Source organism: Mytilus edulis, chromosome 12, assembly GCF_963676685.1.
Source record: "Mytilus edulis chromosome 12, xbMytEdul2.2, whole genome shotgun sequence".
In the NCBI taxonomy this organism is placed as follows: Eukaryota; Metazoa; Mollusca; class Bivalvia; order Mytilida; family Mytilidae; genus Mytilus; species Mytilus edulis.
The window spans coordinates 65,296,928-65,314,179 of NC_092355.1; the positions used below are offsets into that span (position 1 = coordinate 65,296,928).

The 17,252-nt window shown below is 32.6% G+C and overlaps 1 protein-coding gene and 1 pseudogene across 1 annotated transcript; both read right to left on the reverse strand.

Moving 5' to 3' along the window:
• Positions 1 to 742: 742 nt before the first annotated feature.
• LOC139497779 (C-type lectin domain family 4 member E-like) lies at positions 743 to 7,276 on the reverse strand. Its single transcript, XM_071286014.1, has 6 exons — positions 6,862 to 7,276; positions 5,459 to 5,561; positions 4,064 to 4,152; positions 2,726 to 2,819; positions 2,026 to 2,239; positions 743 to 752 (listed from the first exon to the last, which is right to left on the reverse strand). Exons 1-6 carry the CDS (start codon positions 7,168 to 7,170, stop codon positions 743 to 745), a joined length of 819 nt encoding a protein of 272 aa, XP_071142115.1. The 5' UTR covers positions 7,171 to 7,276.
• A 1,638-nt stretch (positions 7,277 to 8,914) lies between these two features.
• On the reverse strand, positions 8,915 to 12,161 carry LOC139497780 (toll-like receptor 3; annotated as a pseudogene).
• Between the last annotated feature and the right edge of the window lie 5,091 nt (positions 12,162 to 17,252).

Sequence of the window (17,252 nt, forward strand, 5' to 3'; positions counted from 1 at the left end):
ATTAAATTAGTGTTGAGCAGACCAGTCAAAAGTTAACTTGGGAACAGGTCTGGTTTTGATCGGATTTGTCCAAGCAGAAGTTAACTTTGTTGCAGGACCGGTTTCCAAGTTAACTTATGTTAACTTTATGACAGGACTGGTTCCGAAGTTAACTTATGTTAACTTATGACAGGACTGGTTCGAAGTTAACTTATATCAATAGCGGACCTGTTTCCAAGTTAACTTTTTGGCAGACATAAAAACAGTCCTAGGACCAAGTCCGCTTTTCAAGTTAACTAGATTTTGGTCCTAGGACTGGTCAGAGCAGTCCTATATTCGGTCACAGGTTAAGGGTTAGGGTTATGACTGGTTATCAAGTTAACTTGCTGTACAGGTTAGGAGTGCACCCATCTGTAAGTATGTTCAAGAAAAGGCGGTATGGATTGAAAAATCATTCTAGATACATTTACTAAGTAACGGTTTCCATAGTTTCAATAAACAATTGAATACAATGAAAATGTGAAAGTACACATTTTTATTAGTTTATACCGTGTAAAGGCTTAAACAAATACATGTAGATCAAAAACAACAACAACACAAACAAACAATAATTAAAACACAACTTTTTATGATACTACTGTGTTAGATAAAACCAACAGAGACGAGACAAATTAATAATACAATTAGTTACATATTTTGATATAACACAACGCTACGCAATGTAAAGTTCCCTGTTGTCAGCTTTTTTTTAGTTCGTGATTTTTCACTCCAACCTGCAAAAAATATAAAAAGTGAATTTGATTTCAAAAGTTTAATGTCATGGAAGATCTAGATATCAATTTTGTAAAATGTATGTACAATATTTCAGCCTAGCACTCGATCATGGAATTGGAAATGTATTGTGTGTTAACTAACAGATTTAGATACACAATAAAGGCATCTGCATAAACAATAATTTGTGGCTTCAAATATTCTCCTTTTGTGGTTTTCTCAGAAAGACCATGGTATTCGCTTCATTGTACAAGGTTTGAAAATCTCAGTCAATACATTACGCTAGTTAACAATAAACTCATCATAGATACCAGGATTAAAATTTTATAATTACGTTCGAATCAAAAAATGTTTAAAGGGCCTAATAAAGTACGAAGTTAAAGAGAATTGAGGACCAAAAATTCCTAAAAGTTTTGCCAAATACAGCTAAGGTAATCTATTTCTGAGGTAGAAAAGCCTATGTTTTTCAAAAATTCAAAATACACTGAATGGTCCTGCCACAATAGCTGCATCTAAAATATTTTGACATAGAAAATTTGTTGACCAATACGATGTGCCTGTGTCTCAAGCGTGTTATACTGAGTGTTTATTCACATTGAAGGTGGTTCATGCAAAACAGGACACGTTTGATAAGGTATATTGAAAACAATCTCTACCTAAAGAGCTTAACAGCAAGTCTATTTTGTTTTATATTTTCACTTGAAAGATGGTGTGATGGAGACGTTGTGCTTAATGTCAATGCAGACATAATATCAATACGATTAGCCTAATTTTGCTTTAGTCCAAACACATTACTGTATATCATTTAATTTATGAAATGGTAGTTTTCTGTTAGTACTTTTTCGATTACTTAAACATAAAAAAAAGACATGAAATTCTGTGATTTTATAAAGTACTTAATTATGATATGTAAGATATAAATTGTTTGATACTTAAAAAGTCCAAATAACTAATAAGGTTATCATCAGCTCAGTAGTCAGTACTTCGGTATTGACATGATTTATAACAAACCTTTCTAAAATTGTCTGTTTATGAATTTTGAAATTATAAAAAAAAACAAAGGTTTCAGCTCCCTCAGGCAAAGTTGACCTTAGATGAATTTGGCTATTTGTTTTATGTATTCTTTTGCCAAATAGCTCTTCAACTGTTTCAGTACTTATTCATCCCTCGAATTTCAAATCGTTACGTTCCTGGTGGAGGCAAATCCAGAAAAAGCTGTTCGGACGCATAGAATTATTTAACGTGTTGTTTTCATTTTTTTTTAAATAAACTTACTGCTTTTCACATATATATGAACGTTGGGTGTGACAATTTCCATCGTTCCATTTATATGGAAAGTTTTTCATCATTAGAATGCAATCTTCACCTGTGGTGTTACCAAAGTTGTCTGGTTGTCCCGGATGCCAATCGTTTAAAGTAATTATCACCTTGCTATGTATCCATATCCAAATTCCTTCGGTAACAATATCTGTCCCGCCTAGCCAGTAATCTCGAAACCAAAATTGAAATGTATATTAATAGTGAATAAATAATGAATAATTAATAATGTTTTTTTTATTAAGGAGTTTAACCTATAAAACCTTGATATGGCAAACTTTTTTAGTTAACATTTCAATTTAGAATTTATTGGCCATTTTCGCGATTTACTCCTGCCTAAAATGGAATTTAGAATCAATATATAAATATTTGAAAGGGCATAAAAATGTGGTGCACACTTTAAATTATGCGCTACGCTCATTATTCAGTGTGCACAACCATGTCAATGTTATTTATTCCTGGACAGACACATATTACAGCCCTTCCATGTGTATACTGGTTAAGCGTTTTGCTCTCTTTGTTCTACATTGGTCTGTCATTAAATATTGTTTTCGTTAAATGTATCAATTCAAGGAACAACAATAATAAAAAGAAATAGGGGTGCAAGCGTGTGATATATGCGACCTTTTATAACATTCGTAAGATCTATACTATATACTTTTCTGATATGTCTTGACTACGGTCTTAATGCAGCTCATCTGCGTAGTAGTTTTCACTTCTGCAAGCATGGAATTTTCACTTTCACAAAACGCCTACAACATGTAACACATTGTGTATCCCAAATGTATGAAAACTTTATTGGCTAATAAAAAAAATAAAAAAAGGATACTGCAAAACTCATTCAATATCGTTTATGTACTAGTATATCAACAATCTAACCACTAAATCAAACGGATCAGATATATTTATTGTGGTTAGATTTTGTTTTATGCACACGATGTTGGTCTGATGTTATAGCATATAAGAATACAACTAAAAAGACTTATATTCCAATTTTAAAAGAAGAGATTCTGTGCTCACATCGACATCAATATTAGATAAAATTAACAAAATATAGCATTAGGAAAACAAATATGAATAATCAGTTGATCTAAAATTAAAACGAAATTGGAAATGAGATATATTAACCCAAGACAATACATTTTGATAGGCAAATGCAGTTTTCTAATGCGATAAAGGCATTGCAATAGAAGAATGAACATTTGAATATTGTATTTTTGACTGACCTGCAAGTGATATTCAATGTTTTCTTTGTAAAATTATTCAAAGGTTTAATTTTCTTTAAAATTGCTGAGGTGTTTGAAGGCAGCGAGGATTTTTTTTAAATTTGTCTGTTTCAATTTTGACCCATGTTGAGGTATTTAAAGGTGGCAGAATGCAATTTTAAATGCTAGCTAAAATCTATATGTGTTTTAATCTATGATCAGAGGTACCAATTTAATCAATTAAAGATTAAATCAAATATCGTAGCAAAAGAACATAAGACTACTGTTTAGAAATGTCTTTAAATGCTTTTGTATAAGTGTTGCTTCTTTATATATTGTTAAACCTCTAAAGAAAAGTGAAATATACCAAACATGTCAAAGGTAAATTAAAATTCATACGTAGAAAAACAACTGACAATATCATGACAAAATACTAAAACTACCAAAAGACAAACAACAGCCGAGACAAAAAAATAGAGACAGAAAAACACAAACCCATCCAAAATAATGGAATTTCATGTGTTCCGAAATATTGAGCAGATGCTCCTTCATAAATGCACCTCGATAAATCACATAAAATGTTGGAGATTTGTCATTTATGAAGAATGGGCAAACGGTCTAGATTGCTATACAAATTTCGATTTAAAAATAATCTGCATACGAATATATGTATCAGATGTCAGATATCAGAATGCAATTTATTATTGCGCTATTTTCACAGTCGCATGCTTTGCAATAATAAAAACACACACTAATTTTCTTAATTTACAGTAATCAAAAACAAATCGTACCTTTGCGTCGTGCCACGTTTTAGTATCAGCACTGAAATAGTAACAGTTACTTCCTAATCTCAACCAATTTACTGGACATGTTTGATGTACTGGAAAATATTAAGATTTCTCAGTGAAGTAAATTATTACGCTCACAAACAACATGATACAATTGGGAGATATGTTCTACCTTAGGAAAAGATAACCTTAGCTGTGTTTGGCAACACTTTTAGGAATTTTGGTCCTAAATGCTCTTCAACTTCATAGTTTATTTGTTCTTTCAAACTTTTTTGGATTCGCGCGTCACTAAAGAGTTTTGTGTAGACGAAACGCGCGAAGATATAAAACTCAATCCTGGTATATATGATAAGTTGATTATTATAAAACATTTATATTTTTGGTTTAACATTGAAGACATACGTGTTATCATTGACTATCTGGGATATTTTGACATTATTGCAGTATACATCATTTTTATGGATTATTAGAAGCAAGTTTGAAGAAAAGTTATATACAAGAGGGACGAAAGATACCAAAGGGACAGTCAAACTCATAAATCTAAAACAAACTGATAACGCCATGGCTAAAAATGAAAAAAACAAACAGAAAAACAATAGTAAACATGACACAACATAGAAAACTAAAGAATAAACAACACGAACCCCACCAAAAACTAGGGGTGATCTCAGGTGCTCCGGAAGGGGTAAGCAGATCCTTCTCCACATGTGGCACCCGTCGTGTTGCCTATGTGATTACAAATCCGGTAAATAGTCTAATTCGGTAGGTCACATTCATGAAAGGGAAGGGGATTGTACTTACGACGTAAGAAACATATCCGATATCATTTGTGAAACATATGTTTATAAAGTAATGCCAGTTATTAACAAAGTGGATCGTATATAACGCCTGATAGAAATACAAATGTAAAAAATGAATAATGAAAGTTAGCTCTGGCCTTGAAGGCATAAAACTTTGCTTTGTGCTCGAGGCACACAAATCATGCTCGAAACATGAAATCCAACATTTTGATTGGTTGATTTTGGAGTACGAGCACAAAAAACTAACTCGACAGTTTTATGACTTTAAGGCCTGTAGTCAGTACCTCTGTACTTACATGATTTATTACCAACACCTTTTTAAGTATTTTTGGTCAACGTTTCCATTGCCTTCAAGTGCATGTTCAAAGTCAGAAACCTATAGTTCAGTATTGTTTTATGTTGATATCCGCCATTTATGTTTCGTTAATCGATTCAGTCTTAATCTTGAATGGCTTCTGGTGAAATATGTTTTCTTAGCGATAATTTTACCACACGCGCGGATCCAGTTAGTTTGAAATGGTGCTTGTAATTCTAATAATATCATTAATCGTTCACATGATCAAATAAATCAACAGAAAATCAATAAGTTTTTGTTTACCTGTTGTGTTCTGGAAAAGTGGATAACATATATGGCTTTGTGATTTTGGAATACATATTTCGTCCAGACTGCAGTTATGATCTTGACATACAGAGGCTAAGTTCTAAAACACACATTTCACAAATTATGTAGCATTACAATGACAAAAATAATTGACAAGCAATAACTTTGTCTTGTGTCGGTACTATTTCATCTTATTTATTTTTTAAAGTTTTATGGAAACAAGGCCAACTTGTAAAACTTTCTTTTGTTTAACATTGTAATCTTCAAACATAAAAGGCTCCGTGTTGACCGCCGTACCTTGACCTATAATGGTTAACTTTTATAAATTGTTACTTGGATGGAGAGTTGTCTCATTGGCATTAATACCACATTTTCTATATCTTTAGAACCAATAATAAAGACTAGTTTGATGATTTTCTTTTCCTGGTCTACAAATTCTTGATAAGACATGATGTGTATGTGATAGCACGTAAACATTCGTATAAAATAAATCATGCGTGTGATATAAAACATATTTGTGAAATAAAATCGTTCAAATTTACGTGATTTGTGTAGATTTCATAACAACTAAGAATTGATTCATGTGGCTTGATATCATACAATTACAGTCATACGAAATGGTTTTACGCTAGTAATTTTGGGGCTCTTTATAGCTTGTTGTTCGGTGTGAGCCAAGGCTCCGTGTTGAAGGCCGTACATTGACCTATAATGTTTTACTTTTTAAGATTGTTGTTTGGATGGAGAGTTGTCTCATTGGCACTCACACCACATCTTCCTATATCTATATACAATTTTATTGTAATAATAATAAAAGAGGGACGAACGATACCAGAGAGAGAGTCAACCTCATAGATTTGGAAATAAACTGACAACGCCATGGCTAAAAAATAAATGAGCTTTCATCGATTTATTATTTTTACATTTTAAATTCAATAACTTACGATAGTTGATATCAAGCTATAATCAATTAAAATTAGCTATTGAGCCCATTTCTCTTAAAGTCAATACCTTAATTGAGTAATTAAAAACACTCCACAACTGAACACAAGACGTTTTGAACGTTTTAGAAATGTAATAGAAAGTGACAAAATATTATTTCCAGATGAAAAGTGCAAGAGTATTGTACATTACTGATTGAGGAACATAAATGCATGTCCGTTTCCATTGAATCATCATTGACCTAACGTTAATTAAAATGATGAAGTATAGATTCATCGTGATAGATTCGCCTATACAAATAACATCTTTTTGACATCTCTTTTTATTCCACACTCAGTGCACTAATAGATCGCAACCATGAAATTCATAACGTTCAAATTCGTGTTCGTTAAAAAAAGTAAAATAACAAAAATACTAAACTCTGAAGAAAATTCAAACGAATGTCATATAGAACAACTTACTGGTGGGAAGGTCGATGCTGCAACAAAACTATCACCATAGCTATCTATTAAGAGGGCAGTACTCTCCTCTGGCTCAGCATTATTAATCTGACACGTTTTATTGTGTTGTATAAAATTTATGGATCTACAGATCTTCATCCTTGAGCAAAGCTGAGCACACAATGACCACATACTAACTGCTTGTGTCTCAAACACAACATTTCCGATGTATATTTTATGTGGTGTTTGTCTAAGTACCACGATATCACCAGCACAATAATTTGAAAACGTTCCTATAGCGATTAGCAGAATTTCGATGAATTTTGTCATAATTAATTCTCTTAGTTTAATATTCTGATGATAATGTTACCTAGTTAGTATCTTTGTACTACTGAAAGAAGTAGCAACATCACTAATGTTGTTAGCAATGAGTGTAGTTAATTATTTATCATTGTTACAAATACAAACACTTCATTTTTAAATGAATATATATTAAGATTCTGTGTTATATTGGAAGAAGTAGCAACATCACTAATGTTGTTTGCAATGAGTGTAATTAATTATTGATCATTGTTTTAAATACAAACACTTCATTTAATGAATTAATATGGATCAATCTTACATTTTACGTGCACAATCATTAGGGAATGACTGTAAAAGATATTACAGTCCTTTCTTATATAACTTCATTCTTAAATCCATTTTAAACCGGAGTAAATCATGAAAAAAACGTTGATGACGTCGCAGTCACATGATAAAATTATGTCTATGGGCTGATAAACAAAACGACGTCAGCCAATCAGAAGACAAACAAAATCATAGAAATGTCATCCGGCCTCGAGCATTTGTCTTCCAGCCCTTTAATGATGTATTCTTCTGACTTTTCAGTCTCGTTCAGTCTCGTTGAAATCTCGTTCTTGGACTATTTCCAAAACATGTGATAGAAGCGGAAAATATCAATGAATTTTAAAGATATTATAATCAAACATAAATCTGTGAAAAAATTGTGTATTTACAATGAATGGTTTTTGAGTAATCTAGTTTTTGAATTTTACGACCATTCAAGTCAGTATTTTTAGCCAAAATTTTGAGAAAATGGGTGAAGGATACAAAAATTGGTTTTACAAGAATCATGTACATCCCATATCATTTTGGTCTTTTCAAATTTCTTAGATATGTATTTTTTCAATCATTTATAACAAAAAAAGTTGAAATAATATGCATTTTGTTCTTAAAACTGGGAAAAATCGTAAACATACAAAATTGACAGCATGGTAAATTTTACTCAAAAAAGAGTCAAAATATGATAAAACTTTCTTATATAAACACCTACCTATAGTTTTTGTGAGTAACATTTTTTCAGATTGGTCCACTTCATCCTTATAGAAAGTATGAAAACAAGTTTAAATGTGGAACTGTGATTTTTTTCACGATAATAGCCAAAAAACAGGTAAAAATCGATGAGAAATGGGAAAATCATCAAAATTGGGCATTTTCAAAGGGCCGTAGCAAAAAAAAAGAAGTGCACCACCATATAATTTTTTCTTCACGAATTATTTTGTTGCAGTCTTATAAACCCAAAAATCAAGTTAAGAAAAAAAGTTTAATTCTAGAAATTTTTGGATCCTCAGAGGTGTTCTTCCTTAATACCAATACATTTTTGTTTTAAATTGTAATAAATTATTGGTCCTTCAAATATAAAACTAAAGACGTAGGAATCTTGCTTTCGAAAGGGACGTTTTGATTCTGCAATCTCCTTCAATCATTTATTTCAATTTCGACAATAACACACCAACCTCAGATGTACTGAACTTTTAAATAGATGTTTACGCATGAGCAAAATACTCTGCTAAAAAAAATTTAAAAAATTAGTGTTTTATAAATACCTATGAGTTCGTTTGTAATATAAATAAATAAATACAGAATGTTAAATAAATTTCGTATCATATTGAGATGAAGGTAATTTAAAGTTAATTAAATAAGTGTGTCTACAGCTACAAAAAGATTTATGCAATATATTGGTAAGACATCTTTTAAATAAAAAAAAAAATGTCTGCATTTAAACGGCCAAGACTATATAATTAGAATTATTAATAAAAAAACAATTACCTAAATTAAGATTCCGATGCCATTAATTACTCACGAAATCTTAATATTTTAAGAATTCTTTGTACACCAGAACAATCTTTAGTAAAAATAATCATTCAGTTGCAGTGTCCAAGCATTCATTCGTCTGCAAATAGATACTCAAAACAATTATAAAAGTGCAGTTGGAAGATATTCTAATGGTTTTCTTAGAGTTTCAATTGCGACTGCCCAAAACAGATCCTCGCCGACAGCAGTTTGATATCGTAGACTAGGACCACTGTCTAATAGGGCTCTTAGCTGATTAGTCATGTGGTTAGAGTCTATATTCCTCAGCATTATTAACAGGAACACGTCTCTTCCATATCTTCTACGTCGCTCCTGCACTACATCAACTTCCCATTGACACCATTCACTTTTCGCAAACTCATTTGATAATATTACAACAACTTTCCATGATTTTTCTAAATATTTGTTGATGTTTGCAATGATTGATTCTCATACTTCAAAATTTCTTTGATGAATACATAGCTTAATACCTTCGTCTTGTTTTACTTTCGGCAAAAACGTTTGATGCACCCAGTTTCGATCTGCGTCACAGTAAACGACAAAAGCGTGATATTCGAAATCATCTGCATTGGTAAAAGGCAAATAACCTTTCCTTCTTTTGTATTTTACTTTCCATAGGTATATATAATTCTTAATATTGGTTTAACATTTCAAAGTTATAGTTATAAAGGTTACTAATAATCATCCTGTACAAGATAGTACTATTGCCATGCTGTATAACGGATTCCAAGGTGGACACTGCATTTTAGATTCTGCATATTTTTGTAGCACCATATTGTCAAGTTCGGGAGGTTGCCGAGACCTATAACATAACGGGTACATAATCAGTTTAACATGTGTTGTCTTCATCCACTCAGTGAACCAAAGTTGATCACAAGAACATACATACGGGTTTCGACTAAGATCCAACTCGTTTAATGAATTCAGTACTTCGAACGGAAAAGTTGTTTCGTTGATTATTCTTATAAAATTGTTTGACAAGTACAGCTTTCTAAGTGAAGTCATATTACGAAAAACAGCATTTCCATCGTTCCAGCTGGACAATCTATTTGCACTTAAACTCAATGTATCCAAAGATTTTAAGTTTGGAAAGACGTTTGGGAAAGAAACGCAGACTCCTAGAAAAAAAGACTTATAACCTTAAGTTTGGTCAAAGATGAAAACATTTGTTGTATCCATATTTCGGTTTTTGGAAGACAAGACTGATCAAGGTAAAGGAATGTCAGATTTGGAGAAAGAGACAAAATAGACGTGGGAATAAAGTTCCCCAGAGCAAAATGAAAGTTTGTTTCTTGCATATTAAGATTAGACAACGATGAACTGTTGAATGCAAATTCTTCAATCTTTCTCAATGGATAACATATTTTAGACATCTGAACGGTATACTAAATAGGATTGTTTATAAATATGTTATTGTAAATTTTGCCAATTGGATTCCCATTTAGCACAAGCATTTACAATTTCGGCAAATTACCAATGAATCATCCTTAATATATTCAATGCTATTTTAACTTAGATCAAGATATGCAAGGTATTGGACGGCGCTTGTATTTCTTTTTGCTTACACACACGCAGATTGTTATTAAGATGAAGTTCTCATATAGCACCTGGTATTCCAGTCATGTCTAATCTTTCTATGAAATTTTCAGACAAAGACATATCGAACAAATTGTTCAATGGAGAAAACGTATTGCATTTTACTTCAGGAAATGTGTTACCTTTGGTTCACAGTATTGCCACATTATTTCGTGTAAAATTAGAAAACATATTTAATTGTAAATAAGATCAACTGTTATAATCAAATATCAAATCTGTCAGTTTTTCAGAGTCCTGTTTTTAGAACATCAACATTTAATCTTTTTTCATGTGAAATGTATAACTTACCTAGAAATATCAATCTAGTAAGCGAATGTGGGTGAATCAAATTGTAATTTAAAAAAAATATTTGAGAGGAATCTTTGTCAAATTATCAAAACAATGTTCACCTATGTACGTCAGGTTTGTGCCATTCATTTTAATGTCGTGTATATTTTCAGAGAATAATGAATATATAATGTAAGCCACGTCAAGTGCAAACGGTCTCATGTTTTTTTTACTGTTTAGAAGAACATTTGCAAGTTTCTGGATAGTCAATACTCTTTGAAAATTCTACAGCTAATAGCAGAACAAGTATACAACTGCAACATGTGTACACAGGCGTTTGTGGTGTATTTTCCTGCAATCTGAAGAAAAAAGGATTATTAGTTACGTAGTTCGCTAGTGACCTAATACGATATATATGGGGTCAGTAAATTCCATATGGGGTGAGAGAGAAGCTCGAATCCCCATATGGAATTTACTGACCCCATATATATCGTATTTGGTCACTAGAACACTATGTAACGAATTTATCTTACCAACTATGATAACATGAGATATTTAGAACAGTGGCCTATAAAAGTGATCAAGTCTCAATACTGTTAGTATTATAGGTCTATTCAAAACAAATGCCAACAATAACAACTTGTTAGCTTGAAATGTGTTGTATGGAATTAAGCAATCGTTCATTATCCATTCAATCGTCTGTTGAAACCTTTAAGATTTTTTTCTCACCACTGTATTGTTTGTATAAAAGGACACAACTCTACTCTAACCTAATATGGAACCTTACTAACCTAATATGGAATATACAAGGTCTCCACGCGGTTGCTCTTAACCAATTATTTTCTTCGAAATGTATAGGAGGTGAGATAAAAAATAATACTTATGTGTTACAGATGCGATACCTGAAATAAAATTCAAGTATAATCAATACTAATATGCATTTTCAACATATTGTTTAAAAGTACAATCAGGAATACATGGTTATTTGCTCAGATTAATGTGCTTAAATGATATGTATTGACGATAGACATATCTTCACGTTGAAACATAATAGATAACATTAAACATATTTATTCAAAGGTTGACTCCTAACAATTCTACTTTCAGTCAATAATTTTATTATGGCATTGCACAAGTCATGTCTTCATTAACTGTCCACGAGGTTAAAACAATAAATCCCTGTTTTTTTTTTTATTTGATTTTGTTCTCTGGTCATGATTGTTTATCATTAGTTGTGTTTTGCTTTGAACTAGCTTTCAGTAACTGCGAGTATTCTAAATAGTACTTACGTGTAAATTTGACATGTTGATACAATTGTAACGCATTTTGTGTAACACTGTACTACACATTTACTTCTTTAGTGTTGTATTACGTCTGGCTATTTTTAACATATATCACCTTTGATGAATTATTGGTATGGCAACTTCTGTTCTCTTACTGAACAGCAGAATTTTTTATTTTGTAAAGCATATTTCCGTACTTCAAGTAAACCTTACAACAAAATAATTTGTATTTATCTGTGTCTTTTACTTGGAGTTAATCCTTGGTGTTCCTTATAAAGGAAGCTCATACGGAGAGAAGATCTGTGTACGTTTTATTATTTGGTGACATTTTGTCTAACTGTATTGTTGTTTTTCTGATATGAATTCTTTATATCTCACTTTTTATTTAAGTTTTGTATTTTCAATGTATTAGATATCAAATTCATTCGTTTAGTGTATAATCACTTGTTTTTGTTAATAAGACTTTTTGTTGAGTTAAGCCTGTTAGTTGCATTTTATAGTGTGTCTTTATATGTTATGATGTTACATTAATGATTCGGATAAAAGTGAAGGTTGACGCGTATTAAAACGTTTTAACGCGGTTGTTTGCACCTGTCCTAAGTGAGAAACCTGATATTCAATTGTTGTCGTTTGTTTTTCTGATTCATAAGTTTATTTTTTTATTTAGATTATACTATTGGTTTTTCTTTTTGAATGGTTTTAAACTAAACATGTTAGGGAGCTTTATAGCTTGATGTTCGATGTAAGCCAATATTCTGTGTTGAAGGCTATACTTTAACCTTTCATGGTTTACTTTTACAAACTTCGACTTGGAAGGAGAGTTTGCAATCATCTCTTTTCTATTTGCCTAGCTGTACAATGAATGCAAATTTACAAAATCTATTGTACGGTGGATGTTTTTAATTACTTACCCCAACCTGACGACTCTTATAAAAAAGAATGGCCAACGTAGATACAAGTATCTTGTCTTATGGAGGGATAAATCCTACTTTGTAAAGAATCACTCTGATTCAAACAAAAAATTCTCTGAAACTGATATTATCAAGATGCTTGATTTCTTGATTGACAACATATTTGTTACGTTCGGAGGACGTGTTTTTCAACAGACTGTCGGCATTCCAATGGGAACAAACTGTGCCCCTCTACTCGCCGACTTGTTTCTTTATTATTATGAGGCTGACTTCATGCAGGAACTTCTTAGGAAGAAAGAAAAGAAGTTAGCAATATCCTTTAACTCTACTTTCCGCTATATAGATGATGTTCTTTCACTAAACAATTCAAAATTTGGTGACTATGTGGAACGCATCTATCCAATCGAACTAGAGATAAAGGATACTACAGATACAGTTAAGTCGGCTTCATATCTTGACTTACATCTAGAAATTGACAATGAGGGTCGGTTGAAAACAAAACTTTACGACAAAAGAGATGATGTCAGCTTTCCAATTGTGAACTTTCCATTTCTAAGTAGGAACATTCCAGCAGCACCTGCATACGGGGTATATATCTCCCAATTGATACGATATTCCCGTGTTTGTAATTCCTATCATGATTTTCTTGATAGAGGTTTGCTGCTCACAAGGAAGCTATTAAAACAAGAGTTCCAAATGGTGAAGTTGAAATCATCCCTTCGTAAATTTTACGGACGCCATCACGAGTTGGTTGACCGTTATGGAATAACCGTTTCACAAATGATATCGGATATGTTCCTCACGTCGTAACTACAATCCCCTCCCCTTTCATGAATATGACCTACCGAATTAGACTATTTACCGGATTTGTAATCACATAAGCAACACGACGGGTGCCACATGTGGAGCAGGATCTGCTTACCCTTCCGGAGCACCTGAGATCACCCCTAATTTTTGTTGGGGTTCGTGTTGTTTATTCTTTAGTTGTCTATGTTGTGTCGTATGTACTATTGTTTTTCTGTTTGTCTTTTTCATTTTTAGCCATGGCGTTGTCAGTTGGTTTTGGATTTATGAGTTTGACTGTCCCTTTGGTATCTTTCGTCCCTCTTTTATACAAATTCATATAAAGTGTTAAAAAGGTATTATCATTAACACTTTAAAGTAGTCATTTTGTTTTTTACATTCATATTAGTAACACTATCCTATTGGTAGCCTTTTGTAATTATTTTCAACTATCCAATTTTGAATCTGTTTGTTGTATCGCCATCTTCGTAAACATATCTATTTTCTTTAAGTCGCATGTGTTAAATACAATTTCAAACTTGAAATTGATCATATGATTATTTTTTACAAAAGGTACGTTGTATATAGCTATAAGTATTATAGTAGGAGATGAGATATTATGGACATAGTTGTGAAAATCGTGATACAAGCATGACATTTGGTATAAGGGTGGACTAAATAATAATTAGAAAAATTCAGCTGATGGCCATAAAAAAATCATTTTTTCAAGATGGCCACCGCTCATTTGGCAAATGGCATCTTATCTAATTGTTTACATTTCGTAGATCTTTTGAAAGATGTGTATTAGGTATAATCAAATGTAAGTTTTGATAAAACTTAAATTACAGTTCCTAAAGTAAAAAAAAAACCATTACCTACATGAAGACAAAAAGTGACTTCCGGTATCAAATGGTGGCAAAACGTGGAAAATCTCAATGTTATCATTTCTATTAACTTAACAAGAGATATAACTGACTGTGTTAAGTTCAAATGCATATATAGTTTGTTAAGAAAGACATATTGTTTATTTTATAATTGTCTGACAGTTACCAATACACAAACATGTACATGGACGGCCAGAACGGTAGCATTAGCAGTAACCAACACAGCTGAATTTCTTGCATCCACATTTAAAAAAATCATGACACGAGGATCAGCGGCCACCAACGAAGTCCGTTTTGGTTCCAATTGTCATTGCTTTTTTTTTTCTTTAAACCTGTGTTCATTACTTTGGACATGAATCTGTCGAATGCAAAAATCCGGACGAGCCCAAGCATGTCCACCTTGATATACTTCTCTTTTTATGTGCTCCAGAAGATTAAAATCGTTTAAAACCAAGCAGCGGCGTCACAATGCTATTCTGGCTACCACAGGTACATTCACTCACTACATTGTATTGATGATGATTGTGTTGGCGGAATAGCATCATAAGACCGCTGCTTCCTTGCAAACGATTTTAGTCGTGCCTTCTTAACAGCAAACAGTGATTTTTTTCTTACATGTTGCAAACAAATACTTCGATGATGTCCATTTCTGGGTCTTCGTACAAAATTCGGCAAAAACGTTGGTTACATCTGAGAATACTTCCAATGTCTGCCAAGCTGACCTCTTCCCTTTCCAATGAAATGCCTACACAGTGTCACACCTACTAAATGCATGGAATAAAGGAAAATGCACTTCACGAGGATCAAACGCAATTGCTATGACATGTACAGGAAGACATCGAAAGTCTTTATTCCTTCAAAAATATATCCACAATTTGTCCACACCTAATCTTGTGAGTACTGCAATTTCTAATACTACTACATATATGTCAGTTCTACTTAAAATAACTTTTTACAACCATTTTCAGCAGCATGCTTATCATGGGCAATCATTCGTGTATTTGCTTTTCCAAGGTCACCTTGAGTAGCATTATAATTTTCTTTAGTCGCTAAAGAAGCAAATCTGTTGTCAAGAAACAGGAACAACTCCGTGTTATTGTCATCTTTACAGAGAAAACTACTCCAAATTATTGGCGTTCTACCAGAACCAAACTCTTATTTTTTCTAGCACCAATACTTTGCCTTTTGTTTTTGTCCCAGTTTTTAAATAATTAATTTAGTAAACATCAAATCGATGTCTACTCTTTGAAACTTATCGAAGGGAGATTTTATGTAAAGTAGTATGATATAATTTGCATAATCATCAAATATGGTTGCCTCAAGTGATGGCAATAAATTAACCTTTGCTCCCCAACCAACGATAAATGCGTCATAATTTGGATCAGTTGATGCAAATCGCAGAATGTTTCAGGTATACCCATGTGTTGCGATTTAATACCACATCCTGACACAAAAAAAGCAGATTATCCTTCGTTTCACATTTGCTTCAAAGGATCGTACTGTTTGAACCCAATGTTATGTACATATCTTACCTACTTCTGAATTAAACAGTTCCTTAAAAGAGTAAATTTTGTACAAATCTGAGGACTCTTCTAGAAATGGATTGCCAAACTCGTTAATCACTTTAGACTATTTACCGGATATTTTCACATAAGCAACACGGCGGATGCCACATGTGGAGCAGGATCTGCTTACCCTTCCGGAGCACCTGAGATCACCTCTAGATTTTGGTGGGGTTTATGTTGTTTATTCTTAAGTTTTCTATGTTGTGTCATGTGTACTATTGTTTGTCTGTTGTGTTTTTCATTTTTAGCTTTGGTGTTGTCAGTTTATTTTAGATTTATGAGTTTGACTGTCCCTTTTGTATCTTTCGTCCCTCCTTTAGGAGAACCTTTAAAGTTTTTCGAAGAAATCCTTTTGTTTTTTTCGAAGAGTCTTCATGACATCGTTCATCTGTTGTAGAATGACTCAAAGCACTGAGTCATTCAAATTCATACATCAGTCTGCTGATATCTGGTCTAGCTACCATCCATCGATTTGAAGGGATCTTCAATTAAACCTATGGTACCAACATCGCCGTTCACGACTCATTATTCTGTGTTTGTTCCTTATCAATTGTAATATAAGAAATCAACTTGCTAGTCTAACGTACAGTACAAATTACCGTTTGCAAATTTTATTGTCACCTGTGGGTGATGTTCGTTAAGGGAAGCCATATCTTGGAGATGGATCGGTAACCATCGAGCATGATTTACACGATCAAGACTGGTATCATGCTTGATATGGACTGTTTGTAAAGTACGATATCTGACTCGTGAAATGAGCATACCACCGAAGGCACATGAAGTACTTAATTCATAATGTAACGCCAGAAATTAAACTGTGGTCGATTTGACTCTCTTCATTTACACCCGTGGATTACATACTTGAACGTCACAGAGTCATGAACTATATTTTCTGTGTTTACGCTTTCATAACGGCTGGCATTATCAATTCAAACAATCTATATCATGTACATGTAGTTAACTGATGCG

What these genes read in the sequence shown, in the direction of transcription:
- LOC139497779 (XM_071286014.1), bottom strand. Translation starts at nt 7,170, where the DNA reads ATGACAAAATTCATCGAAATTCTGCTAATCGCTATAGGAACGTTTTCA. An exon ending in CAGCATCGACCTTCCCACCA is followed by an intron (nt 5,562 to 6,861) that starts GTAAGTTGTTCT and finishes TGTGTGTTTTAG; the next exon opens with AACTTAGCCTCTGTATGTCA. An exon ending in AAACGTGGCACGACGCAAAG is followed by an intron (nt 2,820 to 4,063) that starts GTACGATTTGTT and finishes TACATGTTGTAG; the next exon opens with GCGTTTTGTGAAAGTGAAAA.